The sequence below is a fragment of the Populus nigra genome, chromosome 18 (genome assembly GCF_951802175.1).
Source record: "Populus nigra chromosome 18, ddPopNigr1.1, whole genome shotgun sequence".
Classification (NCBI taxonomy): Eukaryota; Viridiplantae; Streptophyta; class Magnoliopsida; order Malpighiales; family Salicaceae; genus Populus; species Populus nigra.
In genome coordinates, this window is record NC_084869.1 from 11633526 (window position 1) to 11657760 (window position 24235).

The following is a 24235-nucleotide window of genomic DNA, read 5'->3' on the forward strand; positions in this document are numbered from 1 at the left end:
GTAATGGAGAGCTAATGTCAGTTTTTGTGGGTTATATGGGACAATGGGTTAGAGTTTACATGCTTGATCCTTCAAGTATGGTTTGGAAGGAAACAAAAGACTTGGGTGATCGCGTGCTTTTTTTGAGCCGAACCGGATCAGGGCTGACAAAGACAACAGACCTGCAAGTTCCAGGGTTGGAAAACAGAATTTATTTTCCAAGGTTCAACAAGAAGGATGGCACTTGTGCATTCTATGATCTTTCGGCAGGTAAATTTCACACTTCTTGCAACAATCATGGCAGAGAAGATTATTATGGTACCACAACTTTTTCGGATTGTGCATGGATTGAACCCAGTTATCGCATGCTCACTGACCATGAGCTCGACTGGCTACATAAGGAGGCATCATGATATTATCATGGGAGATGGCTCGGGTGTGACACTAAAGCATTGATAATGTAGAAAAATATACAGCGAGTCTGCAAGCACAGATAATAAAGTACAGCAGGCTGCATTTTATCCAGCAACAGTATCAAAGCACAAGTACGCATCAACAAAGAAGCAATATTGTTTCAAAATCAAGACATACGAAACACTTCCATGGAGAATCAAAACTTATGTTGCTAGCAGCACTAGCATGGTTCAAATCCTGGCCTACAAAGGAGGTATAACTCGCAAAAAATTAAGGTGTCTTTGCTCCGGCAGAGCTTATGGTCATTCAGAGTTTCCCATGCAGCAAGTAGAACAGACAACATACAATTATTGCTTCTTCTCTTCTGCCTTCCTTGGCTGTGAGGAAAAAAAACAGAGAATTATAAAAATGTAAAATAGAGGGAGGTGGTAACATGTAAATATGCAAAAGAAAGCATAGATCATGGAAAACCAGGAGAAAGGAGTGCAGAAAGAAGATGCAATCTCATTGTCACCTCATTACCAAGTGTAAGGGGAACGGAACAAGTGGTCAGTAAGAAAAGGCATAGCTTTTTGAATGACGCCCTTAAGCACCAGCTCCTATTTCTATCATTTCACAACCTCCTGCCTCATGTTTTTCTTGATAAGCAACCCTTTCTCATAAAGAATCATGAGCAATCAAGGCACAACAAGATTCAAACTGGATGATTAGAAGGCAATTCACACCACTAATTGACTGCCTAACTTGAATGAAAGCAGGAGTTATTGGAGCCTCTTTTTTAATGCAATTAAACTTGGCCAATTAAGTGGGCTGGCTCCGCTCCTTTTCCTTTTCCTTTTCTTTCTTTGTTTTATAATCTTATGAATTAAGCAGTTTTATTATTAATATTAAAAGAATTAAAGAATACCAGTGAGGATGATTGGCAAACACCCAATCAGTCAAAAACCCCATAACTGAACTGACTTAATATAGTAAAAACACCCACCCCAACCAAGACAGAACCTAAAAAGCACAGAACCTTTAAAGCAGGCTCTCTAAGAGAGCTCGTGAAATCACTTGAAGCAAACTCACCATCTACAGCCAAGCTAATGCATTAGTCACTCTTAACAACTCATGCCAGATGAGGAATTTGGAGAAACACACACACCAGGCTGTTAGCACATACACAGATAGAAGGAGGCATTAATTCAGTAGAAGCGTAGTCAAAAACTCCAAAGAAGCCACAGATTGGGTGAGTTAAATCTTCCCACAAAAGACTCTAGCATATGCCACGTTTAACCTTACAGCAGCAGCAGAAGATGAAACACAAAATTCAATGAGAATTTTTGAATTTTTGGACACTGTTATATGTCACAATCCTTATCATCTAGATGCATACACGCTGACACAAAAGACGCAAAAGGCCAGTACCCGTTATATTTTCGAACACGCATTTGTGATTCACAATGTGCCTTCTTATCCTGGAAAATCCTTAATACTATCGTCAACATATCATGTATCACAGGTCCATCACTTCTTTCTTCCAATTCAACCAGTGACCCAAAATTAAGAGTGATACTTTTGGTTCCTCAACAATTTGAGCCATCATCAGTGATTCATTCCACTTACAAAATAAGTTATGATAAACTACAGAACAACTGTGATACTTCCGGCTACCCAAATGAAAATCACAATAGATGTGAAGTCCTACCATGGAGTAACAGCAAAACACACCACCTGTTCGACGAAATGTCCAAACGAGAGCAAAAAAACAAAAAACCGCCTAATCAAAAAACCAAAAACAAATACAACCAGCAAGCACTGACCTTTGTACCGGGAGCAAACTGGTGGAGCTCTTCTTCAGGGATCACAACAGGCCACTTCTCTCCAGCCTCACGAAACATTTGCTCGGTCTCAAGAAGCTGACCCTTTTCCAAAATCATGGTCCTAATGGCCTGTGCAGGAGTAGAAGTGGCATCGAAAGCTTCCTCGACGCCGTTGACGAAAGTGACAGTGATCTGTGGTGGGAAATCGTCGGTGCGGCGCTTGACAAGAACCTGGCAAGCAGGGTTGGATTCTTTGGCCTTGCGGGCATTGCATTGAGCTAAGAACTCCATACATGAGGCTACGCGTGGGTCTAGTGCGTTGAATTCAATTTTTACCTTTGAGAGGAACTTCAACATTTTTTTCCTTCTTTCTAGATCTTTCGGAAATCAGCCAAATCTGTGAAGGTTGCCTGTTGGGGTTGAAAGGGATAAATTGAAACCCCCAGCGCCAGCGGTAACTGTATTTGCATTCGCTCAGTGTCTCAAAACCACGCCACTCCACACCATTTTAACGTATACTAGCATATTTGATCCTGGCTTCCTAATTTAATAAGACAACGATCATCAGGTTTCATCTTATACCGTTTTTTATTTATTAAAATGATAACATTTCAATTTTTTATATAAAAAAAAACATTTGAAATGATACCTTTTTAGGTGGTATTTTTAAAAAAATTAATTCAAGACACAAATCAACTCGTATATTTACGAAATTCGAGATTTAAGTTGAGTACATCACTGAGAGATTTCTTACCTTTTCACATAATAGACGTATTTCACTGTATTATTGCTATAAAAAAGCATATTTACTAGTTAAATCAATAACAAGTTTTTTAAAAATATAAAAAAAACATAAAAAGCATGGAGACTTTATTAAGTGTCACGAGTTTTTTACGACAACTCGACTCTATTAGATCCTACTAGTTACATGACCCGCGCGATGCCGCGGGACAATAGTTTTTGTATAAAAAATATAAAAAAAAGTTAAGATCTAAAAGTATTAGGTCTTTTTACAAAGTTATACCCAAGAGTCTTGAATGTGGCTGCAATGCCTGACCCAGAGTAATATTTATAATATTAATAATAATATTAAACTTGCATGACCCAAGTTTAAGTAGGTCTGACTGCAATATCAAACCCAATAGTCTTGGATGAGGGTCTGGCTGCAAGATCGTGTCATAAAAGTGTGATAATTAAATAGATTAAGTAAAAAGAAAAAAAAAACAAAAGGAAGAAAAAAATTAATGAAGAAAAAGAAAAAAATAATTGAATTAATTGGGTTAACCCTTTAAACCAGGTTAACCCATCAAACCTTGGATTCATGTCGTGAAAGTTTGATGATTAAATAGAAAAAAAAAATTGACGGGTTACCATAAAATTAACTGGGTTAACCTATCAAACCGGGATCCGTGTCATGAAAATTTCATAACTAAATAAAAAAATTGAACATTAACAAAGTAAATTAAACGAAAGAAATTAATTAAAAAGAAAAAAACAAACAAAAAGGCATCAGCCTTTTTACTATGGATTACAGTGTGCAGTCCACAGTTAAAGGCATAATAATAGCAAAAAAACAAAAAGAAAAAAAAAGAAAAACTAAAGGCATCAGTCGATAACTAAATAGGAAAAAATTTAATATTGATGAACTAAATTAAATAAAAAAAATATTAAATAAAAAGAAACAATAAAAGAAAAAAAAATTATAAGAAGAAAAAAACTAATGAAGAAAAAGAAAAAAAAATCTAAATTAACTGGATTAACCCGTCAAACCTGAGATCCGTGTCATGAAAGTCTGATAACTAAATAGAAAAAAAAATAATATCAACAAACTACATAAAAAATTAATTAAAAAAAAGAAAGCATCAGTCTTTTTACCGCGGACTGCACTGTGCAGTTCACAGTGAAAGGCATAAAAAAAAACAAAAACAAAACTAAAAGCTTTAGCCTTTTCATTGTGGACTGCATACAATATTAAAAGATGAAATCAAAAGAACAAAATTAATGAGAAAAAAAAATCTGAATCAACCTGGTTAACCCGCCAAATCAGGTCAACCCGTCAAACCTGGAATTCGTGTCATGAAAGTGTGATAACTAAATAGAAAAAATGATTTATTATTAATAAAATAAATTAAAAAGAAGATTAATTAAAAAGGAAAAAGCAAAGAGAAAAAAAACCTACATAAAGAAAAAAACTAATGAAGAAAAAGAAAAAAATCTGAATTAATTGGGTTAACCCTTCAAATCAGGTTAACTCGTCAAACCTGGGATTCGCGTCATGAAAGTTTGATAACTAAATAGAAAAAAAAATTGACGGGTTAACCCATCAAGCCCGGGATACGTGTCATGAAAGTCTGATAATTAAATAGAAAGAAATTTAACATTAGAAAACTAAACTAAACGAAAAACATTACTTAAAAAGAAAAAAAAGCAAAAAACAAATTCCGGGTTAACTCGTCAAACTTTAAAAAAAGCAAAAAAAAAAATTTCAGGTTAACTCGTCAAACCAGGTTAACCCGTCAAACCCGGGATCCTTGTCATGAAAGTCTGATAACTAAAAACAAAATTAAAATTAATAAACTAAATTAAACAAAAAAATTCATGAAAATAAAAAAACACAAAGAAAAAAAAGCAAAAAAAAACCCATAAAGGTATAAAAACCGAAATAAATAAATAAAATAGAAAAAAAAATTAAAAATGAAAAAAAAAACAGTTTAGCGTTTCATTGTGGACTGCACAGTGAAACACTAAACAGTTTTAGTATATGTTATTAATTAAAAAAAAATTTAGGTTAACTCATTAAATCGGGTTAACTCGTCAAACCCGGGATCCGTGTTATGAAAATCTGATAACTAAATAAAAAAATTAACATTAACAAACTAAATTAAACAAAAAAAAGTCATTAAAAGAAAAATACACAAAGAAAAAGACAAAAAAAACCTATAAAGGCATAGAAAAAGAAAAAAAAACAGAAAAAAATATGAATTTTTTTTTTAAAAAAAAGAAGAAGGCTGCTTAGCGCATAGTGAAACACTGAGCAGTTTTAATTTATTTTTAATAATAATATTAAGAAAATAAAAATATTTTTATTTCCTTTAAATTAATGAAAATTTATGTTTTACAAATAAATACAATCTAGTTTTTCTTATATTTAATATTTAGAAAATAAAAATATTTTTATTTCCTTTAGATTCTTTTTGTATCTTCCATTGTTGTTGCTCGAAAATGAAACTCATATTTTTAGGAGGAGGTTCAAATGCTAAAGATTTAAAGTTATAATAATAAATATACGCATATCATGAATTCCCCTAAACAATTGTTTTTAATATATATATATATAGCTGCAGCCAGCCCCTCTAAAAAGCAATCAATAACACCAATCACATCAACTCACCAAAACTTGAAGCTTCGATCAAGCTGCAAGTGCAGAGAAGAAAGCCAGTAAGAGTATTAAATCACGCGAGAAGAAAGGAGAGAATAAAGAGATTATAACGAAAAATACTGTTTGAATCCACAGTAAATTTACTCACATGTTACAGTGTTTTCCTGAGCCCTTTTAGTTTTTTTTTTTAATAATAATATTAAGAAAATAAAAATATTTTTATTTCCTTTAAATTAATGAAAATTTATGTTTTACAAATAAATACAATCTAGTTTTTCTTATATTTAATATTTAGAAAATAAAAATATTTTTATTTCCTTTAGATTCTTTTTGTATCTTCCATTGTTGTTGCTCGAAAATGAAACTCATATTTTTAGGAGGAGGTTCAAATGCTAAAGATTTAAAGTTATAATAATAAATATACGCATATCATGAATTCCCCTAAACAATTGTTTTTAATATATATATATATATAGCTGCAGCCAGCCCCTCTAAAAAGCAATCAATAACACCAATCACATCAACTCACCAAAACTTGAAGCTTCGATCAAGCTGCAAGTGCAGAGAAGAAAGCCAGTAAGAGTATTAAATCACGCGAGAAGAAAGGAGAGAATAAAGAGATTATAACGAAAAATACTGTTTGAATCCACAGTAAATTTACTCACATGTTACAGTGTTTTCCTGAGCCCTTTTAGTTTTTTTTTAATTAATAGCAAGACTCAATGTTATTGAATTTTGTTGGGCAGCAAGCCCAAAACTATTGGGCCGTGTTAAATCCTAATGGACAGCAAGTCCCAACTCTATGGGAGAGAAAAAAAGTCCAACCATCTCAACTCTATGGGGTTCTATATGTTCATATTTGTATCTGTTTCATAGGTTGATTTCTGTCATTATAGTTTGGAAAATGTTACCAATTTCAGTTGGTCTTGTTCTCATTATCTAAAGGTGGAAGAAGGACTAAGAATAATGTTCCCTGGCTTGTTAAGAAATGTTGAGACAAGTCGGACTGGCAAAGTCTCTGGTTTCATTTGAGATTTTCATGAATTGTTTTGTTCATCGTCCTTACCGAGGTTCGTTTTCTGCTGGATATATTATATCTTAAAGGCGCTGATCAGGAATGGCTATGTGAGATTTTTGTCAGTAAAATTTCCCTGGAAGCTAAATGAACTCTAAGTTCACTAAATTGTAATCGATGCTCTAATATGTCCTTTAGGCAACCAGAGTTCAAGGACTATACATGTGCAGGATGGGCATTCAACATGGCTAACAACTCAGTTCCATTCTATAATTCTTCTCTGCATTCATTATATTGCCTGTCCATTTTGAGTACCGGAGATTCACTGTGAAGCAATTCATGTGGCCAGAATCTAGGAAATTATATGGAATGTGTTTGTGTAATATGTTTGGCTATCAGATTCTTTCCACAAAGTAGTGAAAAGGGCTCTGCGTTGCCTGTGCCTGTGGAATACTTTTTTTCATCTATCAAATTCAAACCATTGCAGTGGAATACTTTTTCTAATCTATCAAATTCAAACCAACATTGACTGAGAGCTGATTTTGATTTGTTTTCATCCTTAAATTAGTCACTAGGTTGTGATATTTGGTTGGTAATCTTAAAGTTTTGGAATTAACATCTAATTTTTAGATCTATTTTTTTTTTATAGATTCCTCTGGTTTTTAACCATTCATAAAAAGTAGTGCTTCTATCAGCTAGTGTGTAGAAATTTGAAGCATATATGATGCCCCTAGTAAAGCAGGGTTAAATAACTTTCAGGTTTGTGTTCAAGTTTCTATGATCATTTGTCATTTCTCTTTAAGAATTTTCATATATATATTGTTTTCTATATTTCTAAAGAAAATAGTAGTTGTGTAATATATTAGAAATTAGTTTTGGTTCTTTCATTAATGGTCCTTGCACACTATTATTATGTTATATATGCATGTCAGGAAACTAATAATACAGAACCTAATATAATGGAATGATTATGTCAGGAGTAGAAGTTCTAATAGTTATGATGAGAGAGCTAAACTGTTATGGAGAAGCCTGATTAGATTAATTAGATTAGGCCCAAAAGCTTGTGCCTCTAGCACATTAAGTTGCAAGTTCCCAAGTTTTCTTGTATCGGGTACAGTAACAAAGAAACTTCATGCTAATAAGCAGATGTTATGACTTTAAAATAATACATGCATATTATTCCTCACTTGCATCTTACCTACATTAAAAGAAAGTTTTTAAGGACAGTAAGATGATGTAATACTATGTTATTCCTCTAGATACCCCCAGTCACTTCAAAATAATAGTCAACTAAACAATTATACAAATCAAAAGTTGTCACTTTTAATTTACAAGGTTCAACTAAGAATTAACATGCATTTATTATTTGGTTCAAATAAAATAATAAGAAAACAACATACATTGTTAGTTAATAAAATTTGTTGTCTCGGTTGCTTTGATAGCAACTCTAAATTGATTATTACAAGCAAAAAACTAGGCATTTAGATCAATTCAACTTCATGCATTTGATTAGTAGCCACATGCTATCATACCATACATAAACGATGTACCGAAATTTAGAAAATATAATATCATTTTTCTAAAATTTAAATCAAATGCTACCCGATATTTTTAGACCTGTTTAGGGAAGTGACTACTCTTGCATAGCCTCATATGGATTGGCTTTGAGTTGTGTTACGACTATGTTGAAATTGATTCTTTTTTTTAATTTTACTATTGCTTTTTTAATGTTTATTAGAAATATATAACTTATCTGTCATTTCTTCTTCCTAAAAGCATTTTTCTGTTTTAGTGTTCTCAGCCTTTATCTTTGTATCTTCAATCACCTTGCTGCAATCATGTTGCCGTTGTGCAACAAGTGAGGCCTTGATACTAACATGATCTCATTTAAAACATGACTTATTTATTACCATTTCAAACCTTGGTTAGTTTTCAAGCATCTGACACAATTAGAATTTACTATTATGAAAATGAAATATTAAATTGAAAATAATATTTCATTTTTTGAATAGTACTTTCAATTTAATGTTGGGTGGCTTTTTTCAGAAAATGAAATATTAAATTGAAAGTAATATTCCATTTTCGTAATAGTAAATTGTAATTGAATCAGATGCTTGAAAACCAACCAAGGTTTGAAATGGTTGTAAATAAATCATGTTTTAAATGCGGTCATGTCAACATCAAGGCCTCACTTATTGCTTAGCGGCAACATGATTGCAATAAGGTGATAGAGGACAGAAAGATAAAAGCTGAGAACGCTAAGAAAAAAAAGGCTTTTAGGAAGAAGAAATTACAGGTAAGTTATCTATCTATGCCAAATAAACATTAACAAAACAATAATAACATAAAAAAAGAATCAACATAAACACAGTCATACCACAACTCAAAGCCAATCTATATGAGGTTATGCAAGAGCAGTCACCTTCCTAAGCAAGTCTAGATGTCAGGTAGCATTTGATTTAATTTTTAGCAAAATGATGTCATATTTTTCAAACTTCAGTACATTGCTTATATATAGTAGTATGTGATTAATAATCAAATACATGAGGTTGAATTAACATAAATGCCTAGTTTTTTGCTTGTAATAATCAATTATGAGTTGCCATCAAGGTAGTTGAGACAACAAATTCTATTAATCAACAATGAATGTTGCTTGCATGTTATTTTATTTGAATCAAATAATAGATGCGTGTTAATTCTTAGTTGAACCTCATAATTGTGTGGTTGTGTGGTTGCCTATTAATTTGAAGGGATTGGGGTATCCATAGGAATAATACGGTATTAACATTCATGAAAAACCTAGCTGACCTTAAAAATTTATTTTGAATGCAGGTAAGATGCAAGCAGGGAGTAACCTAGGTTGAAACATGTATTAGTTTAAAGTCATCACATCTACTTATTAGCATGAAGTTTATTTGCTACTGAACCCAATGCAAGAAAACTTGGGAACTTGCAACTTAATATACTACAAGCACAAGCTTTTGGGCCTAATCTAATTGAGCTTCTCCATGACAATTTAGCTCTCTCGTCCCTACGAGATAACTATTAGAACTCTTACTCCTAACTTAATCATCCCACAATATTAGGTTCTTTATGATTGGTTTCGTGACATGCATATATAGCATAATAATAGTGTGCAAAGACCATTGATAAAAGAACCAGAACAAGTTTCTAATATATTGTGCAGCTACTATTCTCTTTAAAAATTAGAAATATAGAAAACAATAAACATATGAAAATTCTTAAAAAGAAATGGTAAATAATCATATAACTTGAACACAAACCTGAAAGTCATATGCTTCAAATTGCTGACACACCAACTAGTAAATTAGAAGCAATACTTTTTGTGAATAGTAGAAAACCAAAGGAATTTGTAAAAAAAACATATCTAAAAATTAGATGTTAATTTCAAAATCTTAAGAGTACCAACCAAATACCTCAATCCAGTGACTAATTTAAGGATGAAAACAAATCAACTAAGATCTAAAAAGAATTCCACGGACATGGATTTGAGCATTACAAAGTTTCGGCTGACATAGGTATCATGAGCAAAAGGGAATACATTTAACTATTTCTGTTGTGTCGAGATAACAATGTGCCTAAAAAACTTACTCTCAAATTTAATTCCTAGGCGATGGAATTGTTTTCAACATTAACAATGGATGTTTTGTATCATCAAATACAAAACCAGACAAATTTTTGGACAAAATTGAGCAAACACTTGGGCAACCAATGGTTGTTCTTAACCCAACAAAAGTGACACAGTAATTTGCATAAGGCTATGAGAAATAAAGAAGAATCAATCCTTTTCTCAAGGAGGCACAGGTATTAAAATGCGATCCCTACAACCCAACAGCAATTACCATAGCAATTCTCAGACTATGAACTGTATAAAAAGTGAATTCTCAAAGATATTCTAAATTACTACGGAATACAGATGTACAATCAAGGTTGTCAAAATCGCGATTTTAACACGGCACGGAACATGCAAACCAAACTCGGATCGTAAAAACGGATCGTAAAATCGTAAAATCGTAAAATCGTAAGTAAAAGTGAAATAAACTAATAAACAATACAAATTTCCAAACACTTAAAAAACATGATTCAAATAAAAATTTATACATGATTTAAAATTCATACATGATTTAAATAACTTAAAAATACAATACAATACAATTATGTCCATAGAATTTTATTAACTAAAAATTAACAAACTTAAAACAAATAATTTGTTGGTGTGTTATATAAACTAAACATGACCTCATTGCTTTGATCTTCCTCGGCATGTATCCAGCAGTTCAAGAATCAATATATACACCAATTCGGATGTATAGTGCTGAGAATTGAATAAAATATAACAAAAAAACCAACATGGCAACAAATAGATTTTTTAAATGAACTAAAATGAAACTATTTTAAAATTATAAGCAAAATGTAGCCTACCAAGAGATAAATATGAATTTTGTTCATTAGATTTTTTAAACAACAATACCGTCATAAGTTGTTCTTTTATCTCATTATTTATCAGACTTTCCAGGGAATACCGAAAGCTAAAGCAACACATACAGAGACCATTAGATCATGCTCTGCCCTTTTGCAAATATTAGAGAAATAAAAAGAGCTTTTAAAGAGAATGGTAGAGCTTGCTTCACTGACAAAACAAGCAATGATCTTGCAACGTGAAACTCCAGTTTGACTAAGATAATATGAATTCCAATAATCACAAGTTGTGGAGTATGTTTCTTCATCTTAGATATGCTAATATAGGAAGCATGGGCTCGAAAAATACAGTAGACAGCAACCAAAATTCAGGACACTATTAAGCATTCATTTCATGCTCTGCCCTTCTGGTGGGAATTGCAATAAAAAGAAAGATGGGTTTTGGAGCTATATATGATGTAGCAGCATTGTAGCAATCTCCACATTGTTTTCGTCAATAGTTAACAGGATACTCTAAAATTCCTAGCTGTCCAAAGTGGTTGGCTTCAGGATTCATTCAAATTCTATCACGGGATCACTCCTGTTAGAGCTTAGAGGATTCATTTATATATTTAATTATTTGCCGAAACCATTAGATATTTACAAAGGATCTTGGACAATTAAAATTATGAAAACCAGAAACTGAAAGCAACCATTTGAAAGCAACATCTTTGGTACCGTCTATCAGATTAGGACACAAACATGCAAAGATTGCAAAAACCCAATATGGCAATATATATATATACACATACAAGACTTGTCAGCACAGTTAATAAGGCATGCGAAATTACAAAAGAGAAAAGATCTTATGATTCAGCAAATGAGCAAATGTTAATATGATAGGCACTCAAGTCTTTTTCTATATCAGACACTTCATCGCCATGGATGAGGAGGAAGAAGAAAAGATTAACAAAAAATAATGTGTTTACCTGGAAGATTTTCAGCACCAGTTGCAAGATTAACAGCAAGTTCAATATTATTTAACTGCCAAATCACCCAAAAATGATATAAGATTGATGGCCCTCTTTTGTATAATAAAACATGATAGAGAAGGAGAGAATCCAGCAAGCAAACCTGACCACTAATGAAAGAATCCAGCAAACAAAGCAGAGGAGTGGAGACTGGAAACTAGAGACCGGAGAGGCGGAGACAATCAGATCAAAGGCAAACGAAATAAAGAAAAAAAATGGGGGTTTTGAGAGAAAGAGAGTGGAAGGCGTTGGCTTCTGCTGGGTTTAAGATTTGAGAATAAAAGAATGTGAGATCTGCTTCTGCTAGGGTTGATTTGGGGAAAGGGGAAAGGAAAAGGGGGGATTTTTGTGAGACTAACGGGATGGAGAGGAGAGGACTGAGAACAGTGAGAAGATTCCATAGTTTTTGATAATTTTGTTAAACTCGGTAAACTCGGACCGAGTTTACCGAGTTGACCGAGTTTGACTGATTTTAACCGAGTTTGACCGAGTTTACTGATTTTCGAGTTTTCTACCCGATTTCACTCGATATACCTGAGTTGACTCGTAAACGATTTTACGAGTCAACTCGCGAGTTTGACAACCATGTGTACAATGACCTTTTTTCTGGTAATATTTCTGGATTCAAATCAATCCAAAGCTCAAGGTTGTAAGAACCTCAAACACTTGTCTCAGGGCAACAAGTGGTGAGGAAAAAAACAAACTAATACTGTAAGTCACTTTATTGGTTTGTGGTTAAGTTTCCATCGAAATCTCCCACCTATAATACAAAAGATAAAGAAAAAAGATGACCTAATAGACTATAGGGAAAAAAAAACAATTTTCAATGTTCTGCAATTATTGATTTCTCTGAAACAGGTAAATAATTGGAATGTAGGAAAATAAAACGCAGAACTAAACACTACCCAGAAGAGGAAAAGAGACTCAATAAATAAATAAATAAATAAATAAATAAATCTAAGCCTAATAATCTGCTAAGTCTTGATCTATTCTTGGGGTTGTCTTCTTTGATCTATGCCTCATCACAAAAACACAGCAGATAGCCATGAAAACACACATCCTTTTCTCAAACTCAAATACAACAATTCAAACCATGAACACGGGTCCTCCAAATATATGAGATCTATCTCAAAACAATACTAACAGTGACATCTTTTTGCTTATTTTCTTGCCTCGTAGACAGATCTCTTAAGTACATAATTGGGTTAAAGAAAACATGGTTCATGTAAGATCAGGAAAAGAAAACACGACACAGACCTATACTTCCAGCAGAACTGTTTTACGTCACCCCATGAAAACATGGTTTATAACGTCTGTGTGTGTGTGGCCCAAAGAAATCTAACGGGACAGGTTCGGATCCGGTGAGCGGAGAAAGGCTGCCGAAATAGGTAGGGCTTCGCCGGTCATCATACTGTAGAACAGATAGGTTAAAAGAAACAATTATAATGAATTTAAAATTTTTTATTTTTTATTTTTTATTTTAAATTAAATATTTTTAAATTATTTTGATATATTAATATAAAAAATAAATTATAAAAATTATAAAAATTTATTTTAAACATCATATTAAAATAATATAAAATATTAAAAACAATTCATTAAAAAAAAAAACAAAATTTCAAAGACACCGCGATTACAAGAACATCAACTGCTCGTAACGTAGAGCGGCAAAGCATGCACCGAAATACACAAATAAGTGAATTATAGATCATCAAGAGTACAAACCTTACTGCGAAAGTCTTGCACACCCTATCCCAGAAGTTCATGATATCAGAACCAGTCAAAACACTGGAACCACCTTCCCTTGGGATATATAAAATCAAAAGACCATGTGGAATGAACATGGTGTTGATGAACTGTAAAGACAAGGCGTCTGTTCACACAACACGCAGTGTCCAGTCGTTTAAACCAATGGAACACTTAGCAGGAAGGATTGCGCAAGGCTAATCAACCTGGGTTTGCTGGACGGTCCAGCCTTCAAGTCATGATGGGTTTTTGTATGGTTAAAACATCTTTCAAAGGGCTATAAGAATTTTATATGGGCCATTTGCCGCTTGAGCAAAAGCCCATATTTGGTAGCTTTCACTCTCAATGGGCTTGCCCCACGTTACCTTGGCGCCCTGCTGCACTCTCTTCCATACAAATCCAAGTAAACGGCCACTGCGAGGGAATATTCTGATTTGCACATTGAATATTTGAATGGTTCTGACCACTGACGTTGTGACGTGACCCCAGCCACCGACTCATTTCCACTCCTTTTCTTTAGGTGGCTTTTGAAAAACGTGAAAAAAAGGCGATGATTGTGCGGATGTTAAATTTGCAAATTTCTTTGTCTCTAGAGTCTTACTTTCATTAACTCCGATGGCAAAGGCGGGAATTGATTTTAAATCGGACAAGCTAGATAATTAGCACACAAAATATAACTAAACGGGGAGTTGATATTAGATAAAAAAATATTTGGTGAGATAGTATGGTTTAAAAATATTATAGTTTAGAAAATATAATATTTTAATAATATTATGATGGTAAATCACGATATTAATTATAATTTTATTGTGATTTTAAATCACGATATTTAATTAGAAATAATTGTACAACATTTAACGTCAGAGAAAATTCATCAATAATTAAACATAATTCATTGAACAAAATATTTATTGAAATTTCCATGCTAAATTGCATTAAATTAAACTTGAATTTATAGAAAATTAATATAATTCAAAAAAAAAAATATCATGTTCTTGAACTTATCAACAATTTAATGGAATATGTAATTCGTCACGCAAATACAATATTCATACTCTTTTTCATTAAATCACCAAGTATGGTTAATTGTATTATTAGTTGATTCTAATGATATACACAGAATCCCTAATTCGATAGCTTGATATCAATTAAATGCAAAACATAATTAACTAAAATAATTAATTTAATTTATTGTCATGTTCAACTATATCAAATCAATTCTAATTGATGACATTCTCTAATTTAACATTTTCAACAAATCCTAAAATTCACTATGAACCATGAATTTGACCTAAACAATTATTTCATCTCAACCAAGCCAAACACAAGATCATAACAATGTAATATGTATACCTTGCTCCTAAGACTATAAAAAGAGTTAAGGTGGCGACAGTAATAAAGACGGTAGCGATAAAGGTAATGATGGATTTTTAACACAAAAACATTCAATGATGCTTGGAGACTGGGAGGAGTTTAATTGTTTATTATTTTAATGGGAAAATCTAAGTGTTTAAAAGGTTTTTTTAGAGAAAATTGAAGGGGTCAATGGTATTTTAAGAGAGAGAGAGACAGTGTATGTGTGTTGTTGTTCTTCGATCTGAAGAGTTTAGATTTTAATTGATGTCGCACTTTTAAAGTGCGACATCTTAAGTTGTCACGTTTCAAAAGCGCTGTATTTTACAATATTCATCAAAAGTCATGTTTTTAAGTGTGACGTGATCAAACTGTATTATTTCACAAAATCTTTTTGAAATGATGTTATTCTATCAATTTTCTACTTTTTTTATGCTAATTTTACAAAAAAAAATCTTTTTAAACCATGGTTATTACCCTGCTTGGCTACGCGACCATGCTTTTGCAAATGTTTTTGCTTCAAATTAATATTTTATTTTTGTATTTTTGTATTGTTTTGATGTGCTGGTATAAAAATAAAATTTAAAAATTACATGTGTGTATTTATATATTATTTTAATGCATTTCTAATCAAAAAACACTTTGAAAAGTAACCACTATCACAATATTAAATACACTTTAAACCTCGTAGTTAGTTAGATCTAGGAAATTTGGGACTTGGAGACCACATGGTATTAATATTATGGTGGCTTTTGTTTGGTTGAAAAAACTATTCTCACAGCTTTTGTTTGTCTGCACTAATTCTTACACATAATTGTTTATAGATATTGATTTTGTAAAAATTAAAATATTTTATTTATTTATTTTACATACAAAAATTAATTCCACATCAATTTTAATCAAATACATTTTTTTAAAATCACAACTAATTTTTTTTTTCTTAGACTCGCTTTTTTAAAATCATAATTACAAAAGAGATCACAATATCAAATATATTATATCTGTTTATGTGGTGCCCTGCAAAAACAAGCAAGGTTTTAGAGTTAAATCCATATCAAATTTAAATTGAATAAAAAATATATTAACTTGGTAAAGCTACTTAATTCAACTAGTTCTTTAATGATTCAATTAACTCGATTAAAGTTGATTATAAAATGATAGGGTTAATTCTAAAAACATTTTAAAAAAACAAAATAATGCTTTTTAATGAAAATAATTTATTCAAATTTACCTATAATTCATGGTCATTTTCGGTGAATGTAAGCGCTGTCTTCAAGGTATGCCCCTTTGGTTAGTAATTGTACAGAGTACACAACAAAACAAAAACCTTGAAATAAAACCAAAGAAAGATAGATGTCGTATTTCGTGAGGAAGTGTCAAGAACGGCATCGCTTGCTCTCTGCAGATCTTTAATTTAGTACTCCCGCAGTTCGCAGAAGAGTGGGAGCAGAGAGTGAAAGATAAAGTGATTTCCCTTTCATTTTTCGTTTTCAACCAAGATATCTTTCACTTTTATATTTTACCAAAAAATATCCAACATGCTTAAATTACAACTCGTGCTATTTCAAGGCTATAATTTAACCGATCAAATTTTAAGTTTGTTTTCTCTAAATCACCAATTTAAATTTTATAAATTTTAGAATTACTGAAGATTTATATAAATATTAATTGAAGACCTATAAAATTAATTAAAATACATGCAAGTTAACCTAAACACTCATATTTATCTTAAAGAAAAAACTCATGCTGTAAACCCATGTAAAAACATTGTAATTTGGATTATATAACGGTGAAAAATTTGTAAGAAAAATATAAAAAAGTTTTGCAGATTGAATAACTGAAAAATTCCAAAAGTAAAAATATTGTACCTGGACATTAAATTCTGATTATTTTTTTTATGATTCTATTTTTTAAAAAATAAAATATTATTTTATTTCTGAACAATCCTTAATTATTTTCAAAAAAAATTATTATGGAAAAGCAAAACTAATCATTTTTTTTGTTTCTGTTTATGTTTTGAACTTCGGTTTTTAAAAAAAATTAAAACGAAATTCATATCAAACCTCCCTTCAACTAACAAAACACTGTCACCAAGAATAACATCAACCTAGCATTTTTTATTTTTTTATTTTTTTTGTCAGAAAGGAGATTTGAATTATTGCAAATCTGGAAAGTGATTCTTTTTAATGGAAGTTAAAAAAGCTGCTAATCAGATCCTAACCTCACCAGGCTTCTGTTTACCCTTTTTGTTTCCACCCCCCCCCCCTCCCTCCCCCAAGTACAAACCTAAATTTCCACTCGAAGCCTTCAAATTATTTTATTGTTTTAAATTATTTTTTTTATTTTTTATATGAAAATAAATTTTAAAAAATAAAAATTATTTATATATATTTCTAAATAAAAAACATTATTAAAAGTAATTACTGTCATAATACTAAATAATATTTAAGGAGTGTTTGAGATTATGATATAAGTAATTTTTTAAAAATAATTTTTTGATTATATATATATATATATATATATATATTATTAACATGACGAATCTCACCATCTAAAATTAATTATATATATCTAAACCAATAACAAATTTTAAAAGCAACTAAATATGAGGCTATGCAAAACACCCCCAGCAGTCCCAGGTGTGGTCCATGTTCTTTTCTAGCCCTTCTTTTTCTCCTCATTTTTTTCACAGGTGAATCATTTGACCAAGTTTGGAAACTTTCAAAATATACAAAGCTAAAGAGTTTTTTTTTTAAGTATTTTTTGTTTTTTAAAATTATTTTATTATGTTTTTAAAATATTTATTCATATTATGCCCAGTTAAAAGAGTAGTTGGATGATAGTTAGCTACCAACCTCGACCGACTCAATTTTAAAAAAACAAATTATTAATACAAGGATAAAAGAAAATAAATAAAGCCATTATTTGTTGAGCAGGAATTAGGCCATTGATTCACTCCGCTCCAAAAACAATGCCCATTCCTGTGTCACTTTCATATACGTATCACAACAACAAGAAGCAAGCTCTCTAGCTGTAGATCTAACGCCCATGAAACCACCACGACCACGTGAACCTTTTTATCGTCAACCTTTCTCTCTCCCCCCCCACCCCCTCCTCCTTCCCTCCCTTTCGCTCTCATTACAACTGTCCGATTTACCGGAAGTTTGTTAGAAGCTGCGTGACAGCATGACCCTGCCTACCTCGTGTAGCCACATAAAGACAATGTGTTCATACATATGTCACGCCGCTTGAAAAATTCAAACTCGATGCACCTGCTTTACATGGGTTCTAAATAATGATTCAATCCCTTGATTAGAATTCAATTCAAAGGGCTGAACTCTGCTGCGGTTGTAATTGAAAATGATGTTTGTCTTGTCATGGAATTCCACTGTTATGGATAGATAGACGGGAGATTCAATCCAGTTGTGAGACTGATACTCCAAATAAAATGCATGGACTGCCTCGGAAAGAAAATGTAAATCATGCAAGTATAGTTTGGCCACTCTTTATTGCATTTTCTTTGTATTTTTGCTCTTTTTTATGTTTCATAGTGTTCCTATAATTGAAATAGGTTTAATTTGTCCTTGCCACGCTATGCTCTCCTGAATTATTGGGCAATTGCTCAACTTTGGGCAAATCTCACATCATCAATGCAAAATTTAATGTCCTTAACTTTGGGCGAAAACAAATGTGGTCCCCCAAAATTAAATGCTCTTTTTTTTTTTTTTTTTGAGATAACTACCATTCATATTTGGATATTTGGGATTAAAATTCATTTGGCTATACTGGGTTGCTGCGAGCATGGTTGCGAAACTTAAATTGACCCGGCAAGTTAAACCTAATAATTCATTAACTCGAAGCTTAGCTCGAGCAGGGTTTTGTTATAAAATAATTTAAAAATTAACTAGTTAAGCCTGCTCAATCTAATCAAACCTAATGAACTTAGTTGATACATCTAATTTAAGATGAGGTTTGACTAGATTAACTTTATAAGTTTTTTTCAAAAAAAACAAATCATCTAATTAGAAATATGAAAAAATATATCTCTGGGGTTTACTTGGTGAACCCATGATCAATACCTTGATTCATGTCTCGCAATAATGTTTATGAGATGCAAATATAGATTTCAAAGTGCCCCTCACAGCCTAATCATGAGATTTAATATACAAAACTTTGGACAAAATTTGGAGCTTGAATTCAATCACGATATTGAACACTTGCATGATTGTGCCAGCCCATGAGGAGAAAATTGTAAGTCATGCCAGAGATGAGAGAGCATAGGCAAGCACCTCTTAGTTGTATTATTAGCTAGTTTTAGTTTGTCCTGCTGCACGACGGTCTCTTGAATTATTAGGCGAAAGCTCAGCAAACGGGACCAGCCCCGCTTCATCTAATGTAGGTGACCTCTGAAAACATGCGGCAACTTAAGACACCTGCCGGATATAAATGTGATAACGATTGTAATTTAAAATATTTTTTTTATTTATAAATATATTAAAATATTATATTTTTTATTTTTAAAAAATTATTTTTAAAATTAATATATCTAAACAATTTTAAAATATAAAAAAATAACTTTTAATAAAAAAATTAAAATTTTAAAAAAACACAGTTTTAACCATGTTTCCACACACACAGCATATATATCCTCTTGTAAGTGGGGCTTCATCAAATTATCAAGAATCCACCTGAAAACTCTGGTGGACGGGAGCTCATTTTCTTGAAAAACAAATTATACTGGAAGGCATCTTAGCTACCGGTAAAAACTTAGTATCAGCAAAGGGATTGAGTATGCATCTTAATTATTTTTTTGTAGAGAGCTAGTTGGAGCGAGTGTTTCGGAGTGCAGTTTTTTTATGTATATTTTATTTAAAAAGTATTATAATGCAATAGTATTATTTAGCTCGGAATTTCCATCCCATCAAAAGTTTTTGAAAGTAATTTTATTTATTTTTTTTGTTCACGAGAGTCTCGAAACCTTTTCAATTCTAACAGAAACATGTTAAAGAAAAAGAAGGAGATGTCTTTAAATTAAAAAAAAAAAAAAAAAACAAAGATAATCCTACGGCACAAGCCCCAATAAGAGAAGAGGAGGGGGGCAGGTTAAAGTCGTTTTGATTCTTTTCCTTAAAAACAAAAAAAAGTACTTCATGTTCGATTGCAGCTTTTGATAACTCAACCAATAACAGGATACCAGGTGGAAACCTTGAGTACAGGACCACCGATAAATGCTTTTCTAACGTTAAAGGTTTTGGTACTGTGTACGAGGGTTTTTTTTACTCATTAAAATAATATATTTTTATTTTTAAAAAAATGTTTTTGATATGTATTAAAATAATAATTTAAAAATACTAAAAAATTTTAATTTAAAATAAAACAAATTTAATTTTTTTTAAACACAAAAACAACGTCTTTCAAATTCTTGCCTCAAGAGGTTCATTGGGCGACCAGGGAAGAAATGAGGCAACGAAAATGACTTTTTACTCCCCCACCCCTCTCCCTCCCTCCCTGGACTTGCTTGGCTTTGTATGTCCTTTCCTGTTCCAGCAACCAGCAGATTAACGTGACCCGTGTTATGCTTAGAATTAGGTGGTGATTAGATAGATTGACACGTTAAGGAATAGTCATTAATTAGTGGATAATTATGAGAGAAACCGCATCTAATTGACATGGCACGCACTCTTTCGTTTTTCTTTCCTTTCAAGACTATAAAAGTGTTTTGGGATTAATGTTTTTTTTTTTAAATATATTTTATTTGAAAAAATATAAATTTATTTTTTTAATATTTTTTTTTGATGATTTTAATATACTAATTTTAAAAATAATATTACTTTCCAACATTCGTGACAATTTATTTTTCCAAAAGAGAGAAAAATAAGATTTTGAATTTGAATTTTAAATTATTACCGTCGATGGAGCCATGTAAACAAAGACATTGCGATTATTATTTTTAGGAGTAGAAAATACGAAATCAAGAGCATGTGCTTGAATTGGTTTGAGGTTTGCCAAATGCTGGAAAGGTACCATACTAGCCAGTCCAGACAAGGATAAATTTGAATGGGTTTGGAGTATTTTAGCATTCTAATCCAGTTTGGTAGAAATATTAGAAATATAACACAAGTTAAAAAAATATTTTAAAAAATAACATTGTTAAGATGCAATTGTGAGATATGAGATTTAAGATCTTATAGATAATAAATAAGAGGAGAGATAAACTAATATGGTATAAAAAATAATTGGGGGAAGAAAAGGAAGGGAAATAAAGAATGGGTCACTAGGGATTTATTTGGGTTCTATTTTTTATATACTCGATACCGTTATAAAAATTCTAACAAGACAGTTCTAACTGTATCATGAAAGACCACCAAAAAAGCTTGTAATTGGTTAGTGGTATCGTTCAGGGTTCACCAGACCCTAAAGTACTTCAACCCAAAACAAAAATCACTAACTAATTATGATTTTGTTTGATAGTCTTTCATGATACGATTATAATTGTCTTGTCGATATTTTTTTAATAATACCACGTGTGTAAAAATGGAGCCTCAATATGCTCCTATTAGCCCTTTTTTCTCTCTCTCTCATGTCACGTAAGTTTATCTACATTTTATTTCTTTACCATTGGATCTTGAATATCATATATTGACCATTGGATTTTCATAATTTTTCTTGCTGACTTTTGTATATGTTAATTAATATGTACAAGACATGCACACATGGTATTTGAGTAAACAACTGCTATTCCCAATCAAGATTGTTACAAAACCAATATTCAGAATTATAGTTGTATTGAAACTGTATTATTTTCCAAATACGTGTACATCATATATCATTTCACCAAAGACTTTTATCAAACTTTGATATTTTTTTAAAAAGTTCCACAGGATGGGCAACATCAATAGCACATATGAAAGTAGATAACTACAGTGTTTAAAAGCGTGGTACTAGTTACTTTTCAAAGTGTTTTTTGTTTGAAAATACATGAAAATAATATTTTTTTATTTTTTTAAAATTATTTTTTAACATTAATATATCAAAACAATATAAAAATTAATACAAAATTCAAAAACAAAATCAAGAAAATCGGTTTCATCAGCAAAACACACACATCACCAAATTTTCGGTGCGTTAAAAGCTTGATCAAGTCATTTCATGGAGGGAAAAAAATGCCCTGGATAAGTCAGCATGAAATGATCAAGGCATCTATAAGGGGGAGATTTTCATAATAAATAAAGGGCGAGTAAAAGGTATTGGCCAGTTGGGCATCAGGATTGATACATGTAAAAAAAAAGTTACCAGCCAGTGTGGTTTTCGTGCCCCACGCGGCCAAAATAAGAAAAGAATAAAAAAAATACATGATCAAGTGATAACTCGATGTTTATGATTGTTAATATTAATAGTAATTGAAAATTTATGTGATCATTAATTTTAAAATTCATGAGAATTAGTAGAGATATTCACAAGTTGGACCAAACACCCACATGAATAAAAAAACCCTCAATTGATTAAATTTTGAATTTAATTTTTAAAAATCATCAATTCGAGTCCCATAAATCTCAGAATCACTAAAAACTTATATAATTATTAATTTCAAAACCCGTAGAATTAATCAAGATATATAAACATCCCCATGTCAATGTAAAATAAAAAGAAGAAGTAAGAAGAAGCATTCCCATGATCTTATTTTATTATATACAAATTCAAACAAACCAATATTATTTATCAATTTATTCCTGGAATAGACAGGGAGGAGGATCAAAACACCTTATCTTGTATTGAATAGGACAGCTTCCACGTATTTTCTAAAGTAAAACCCAAAACATTTCGTACACGACACTCATTTCAAGCAATCCCGGGAAAGATAGAAGGCAAGCTTTCGAATTCATAAATATTCGGTATCCCTTTTATTTGCCTTCCTCAACCGCATAACTACCATTACCAAACTCATCCAATTCCTTAATGGCAGCATGGTGTCCTTCACACGGGTCCAACCCTTTTACCGCATTCCTTTAAAATTTTATTTTTTTTATATTATTTTGATATGGTAATTTTAAAAATAATTTTTTTAAAATAATAAAATATTATTTTAGTATATTTTTAAATAAAAAATATTTTAAACCACAACCGTAATCACATCACTCTTGAACCACTCAAGGACAGTTTAGAGTTAAGACTCACAATTCATCACCTGGTCACATGGTTAGGCACTTCACATGGGAAAACAAAGGGAAAGGAGATGGCTACATTTTCCCATCTTTTGTCCACTGGGGCAGGCTTGACTCAAACCATTTACCTCCTTGCATCTATGGACTGCAGTTATTGCATCGATGAAAACCACGAGATTAATAATTTTTAGACTTGTTTTCTTAACTAGATTGCTCATCATGTTATTAAAATATCAAGCTAACTTTCGAAAAAAATATATTTTTCCATAATTAATTTTACTTTAATGGATAGCTTATCGATGTGCCCGAGAAAGAGTGAGAAAGGGTAAAAATAATTAAAGTAATGATGAATTAAAATAATATCTACCCTGCAATTTGAGGTTTTTTTTTGTTTGAACACCGCAAATGTGAGATACAACTTCAAGAAATTGGAGGGCAAGGCGATTTTTTTTTCATTGAAATTTAAAATACAATCTATATCAATCGATAAAAAAAATGTTATCGCAGATCTAAATGTTAACATTAGCATCTGGAACGCGGTGAAAATTGAGTTTCTAAAAAAATTAATTTTTTTTATTAAAATTTAATATAATTTATATATTTTAAATTATTTTAATGTATTAATGTTAAAAATAATTTTTAAAAATTAAAAAGATATCATTAATATATATTTTAATATAAAAAATTATTTAAAAAATAACCAATACCACGTTATGGAATATATAAATTCAAAACAACGAAAAAACAGCCCCATAGAAGCTCAAGGCAGCCAACAAGCCGTTGCCACGTGCCACCCCCACCTCCTACCTTAGCTAGTAGCAGTAGCCAAACCAACCAGGTTGTTTCGATGGTCAACTGAGTACGCTTACTCTAGTCATAAATTTCAAACCCTAGGTAAGATTGTAAAAAAAAAATATATATATATAAACGCG

At 31.5% G+C, this 24235-nt stretch overlaps 1 protein-coding gene and 1 long non-coding RNA gene across 2 annotated transcripts; both read right to left on the bottom strand.

The window, feature by feature from the left end:
- Nucleotides 1-473: 473 nt before the first annotated feature.
- Nucleotides 474-2739, bottom strand: LOC133678140 (uncharacterized). Its single transcript, XM_062100352.1, has 2 exons — nucleotides 2199-2739; nucleotides 474-770 (listed from the first exon to the last, which is right to left on the bottom strand). Exons 1-2 carry the CDS (start codon nucleotides 2553-2555, stop codon nucleotides 741-743), a joined length of 387 nt encoding a protein of 128 aa, XP_061956336.1. The 5' UTR covers nucleotides 2556-2739; the 3' UTR covers nucleotides 474-740.
- Nucleotides 2740-10734: 7995 nt separating this feature from the next.
- LOC133678444 (uncharacterized) lies at nucleotides 10735-13999 on the bottom strand. Its single transcript, XR_009835971.1, has 4 exons — nucleotides 13768-13999; nucleotides 12146-13453; nucleotides 12001-12055; nucleotides 10735-10928 (listed from the first exon to the last, which is right to left on the bottom strand). It is a non-coding gene; the product is annotated as an uncharacterized LOC133678444 (long non-coding RNA).
- Between the last annotated feature and the right edge of the window lie 10236 nt (nucleotides 14000-24235).

Coding starts and splice junctions, on each gene's coding strand:
- LOC133678140 (XM_062100352.1), bottom strand. CDS start 2,555: ATGTTGAAGTTCCTCTCAAAGGTAAAAATTGAATTCAACGCACTAGAC. Junction 771..2,198: donor AGTTTGCTCCCGGTACAAAG/GTCAGTGCTTGC, acceptor TTTTCCTCACAG/CCAAGGAAGGCAGAAGAGAA.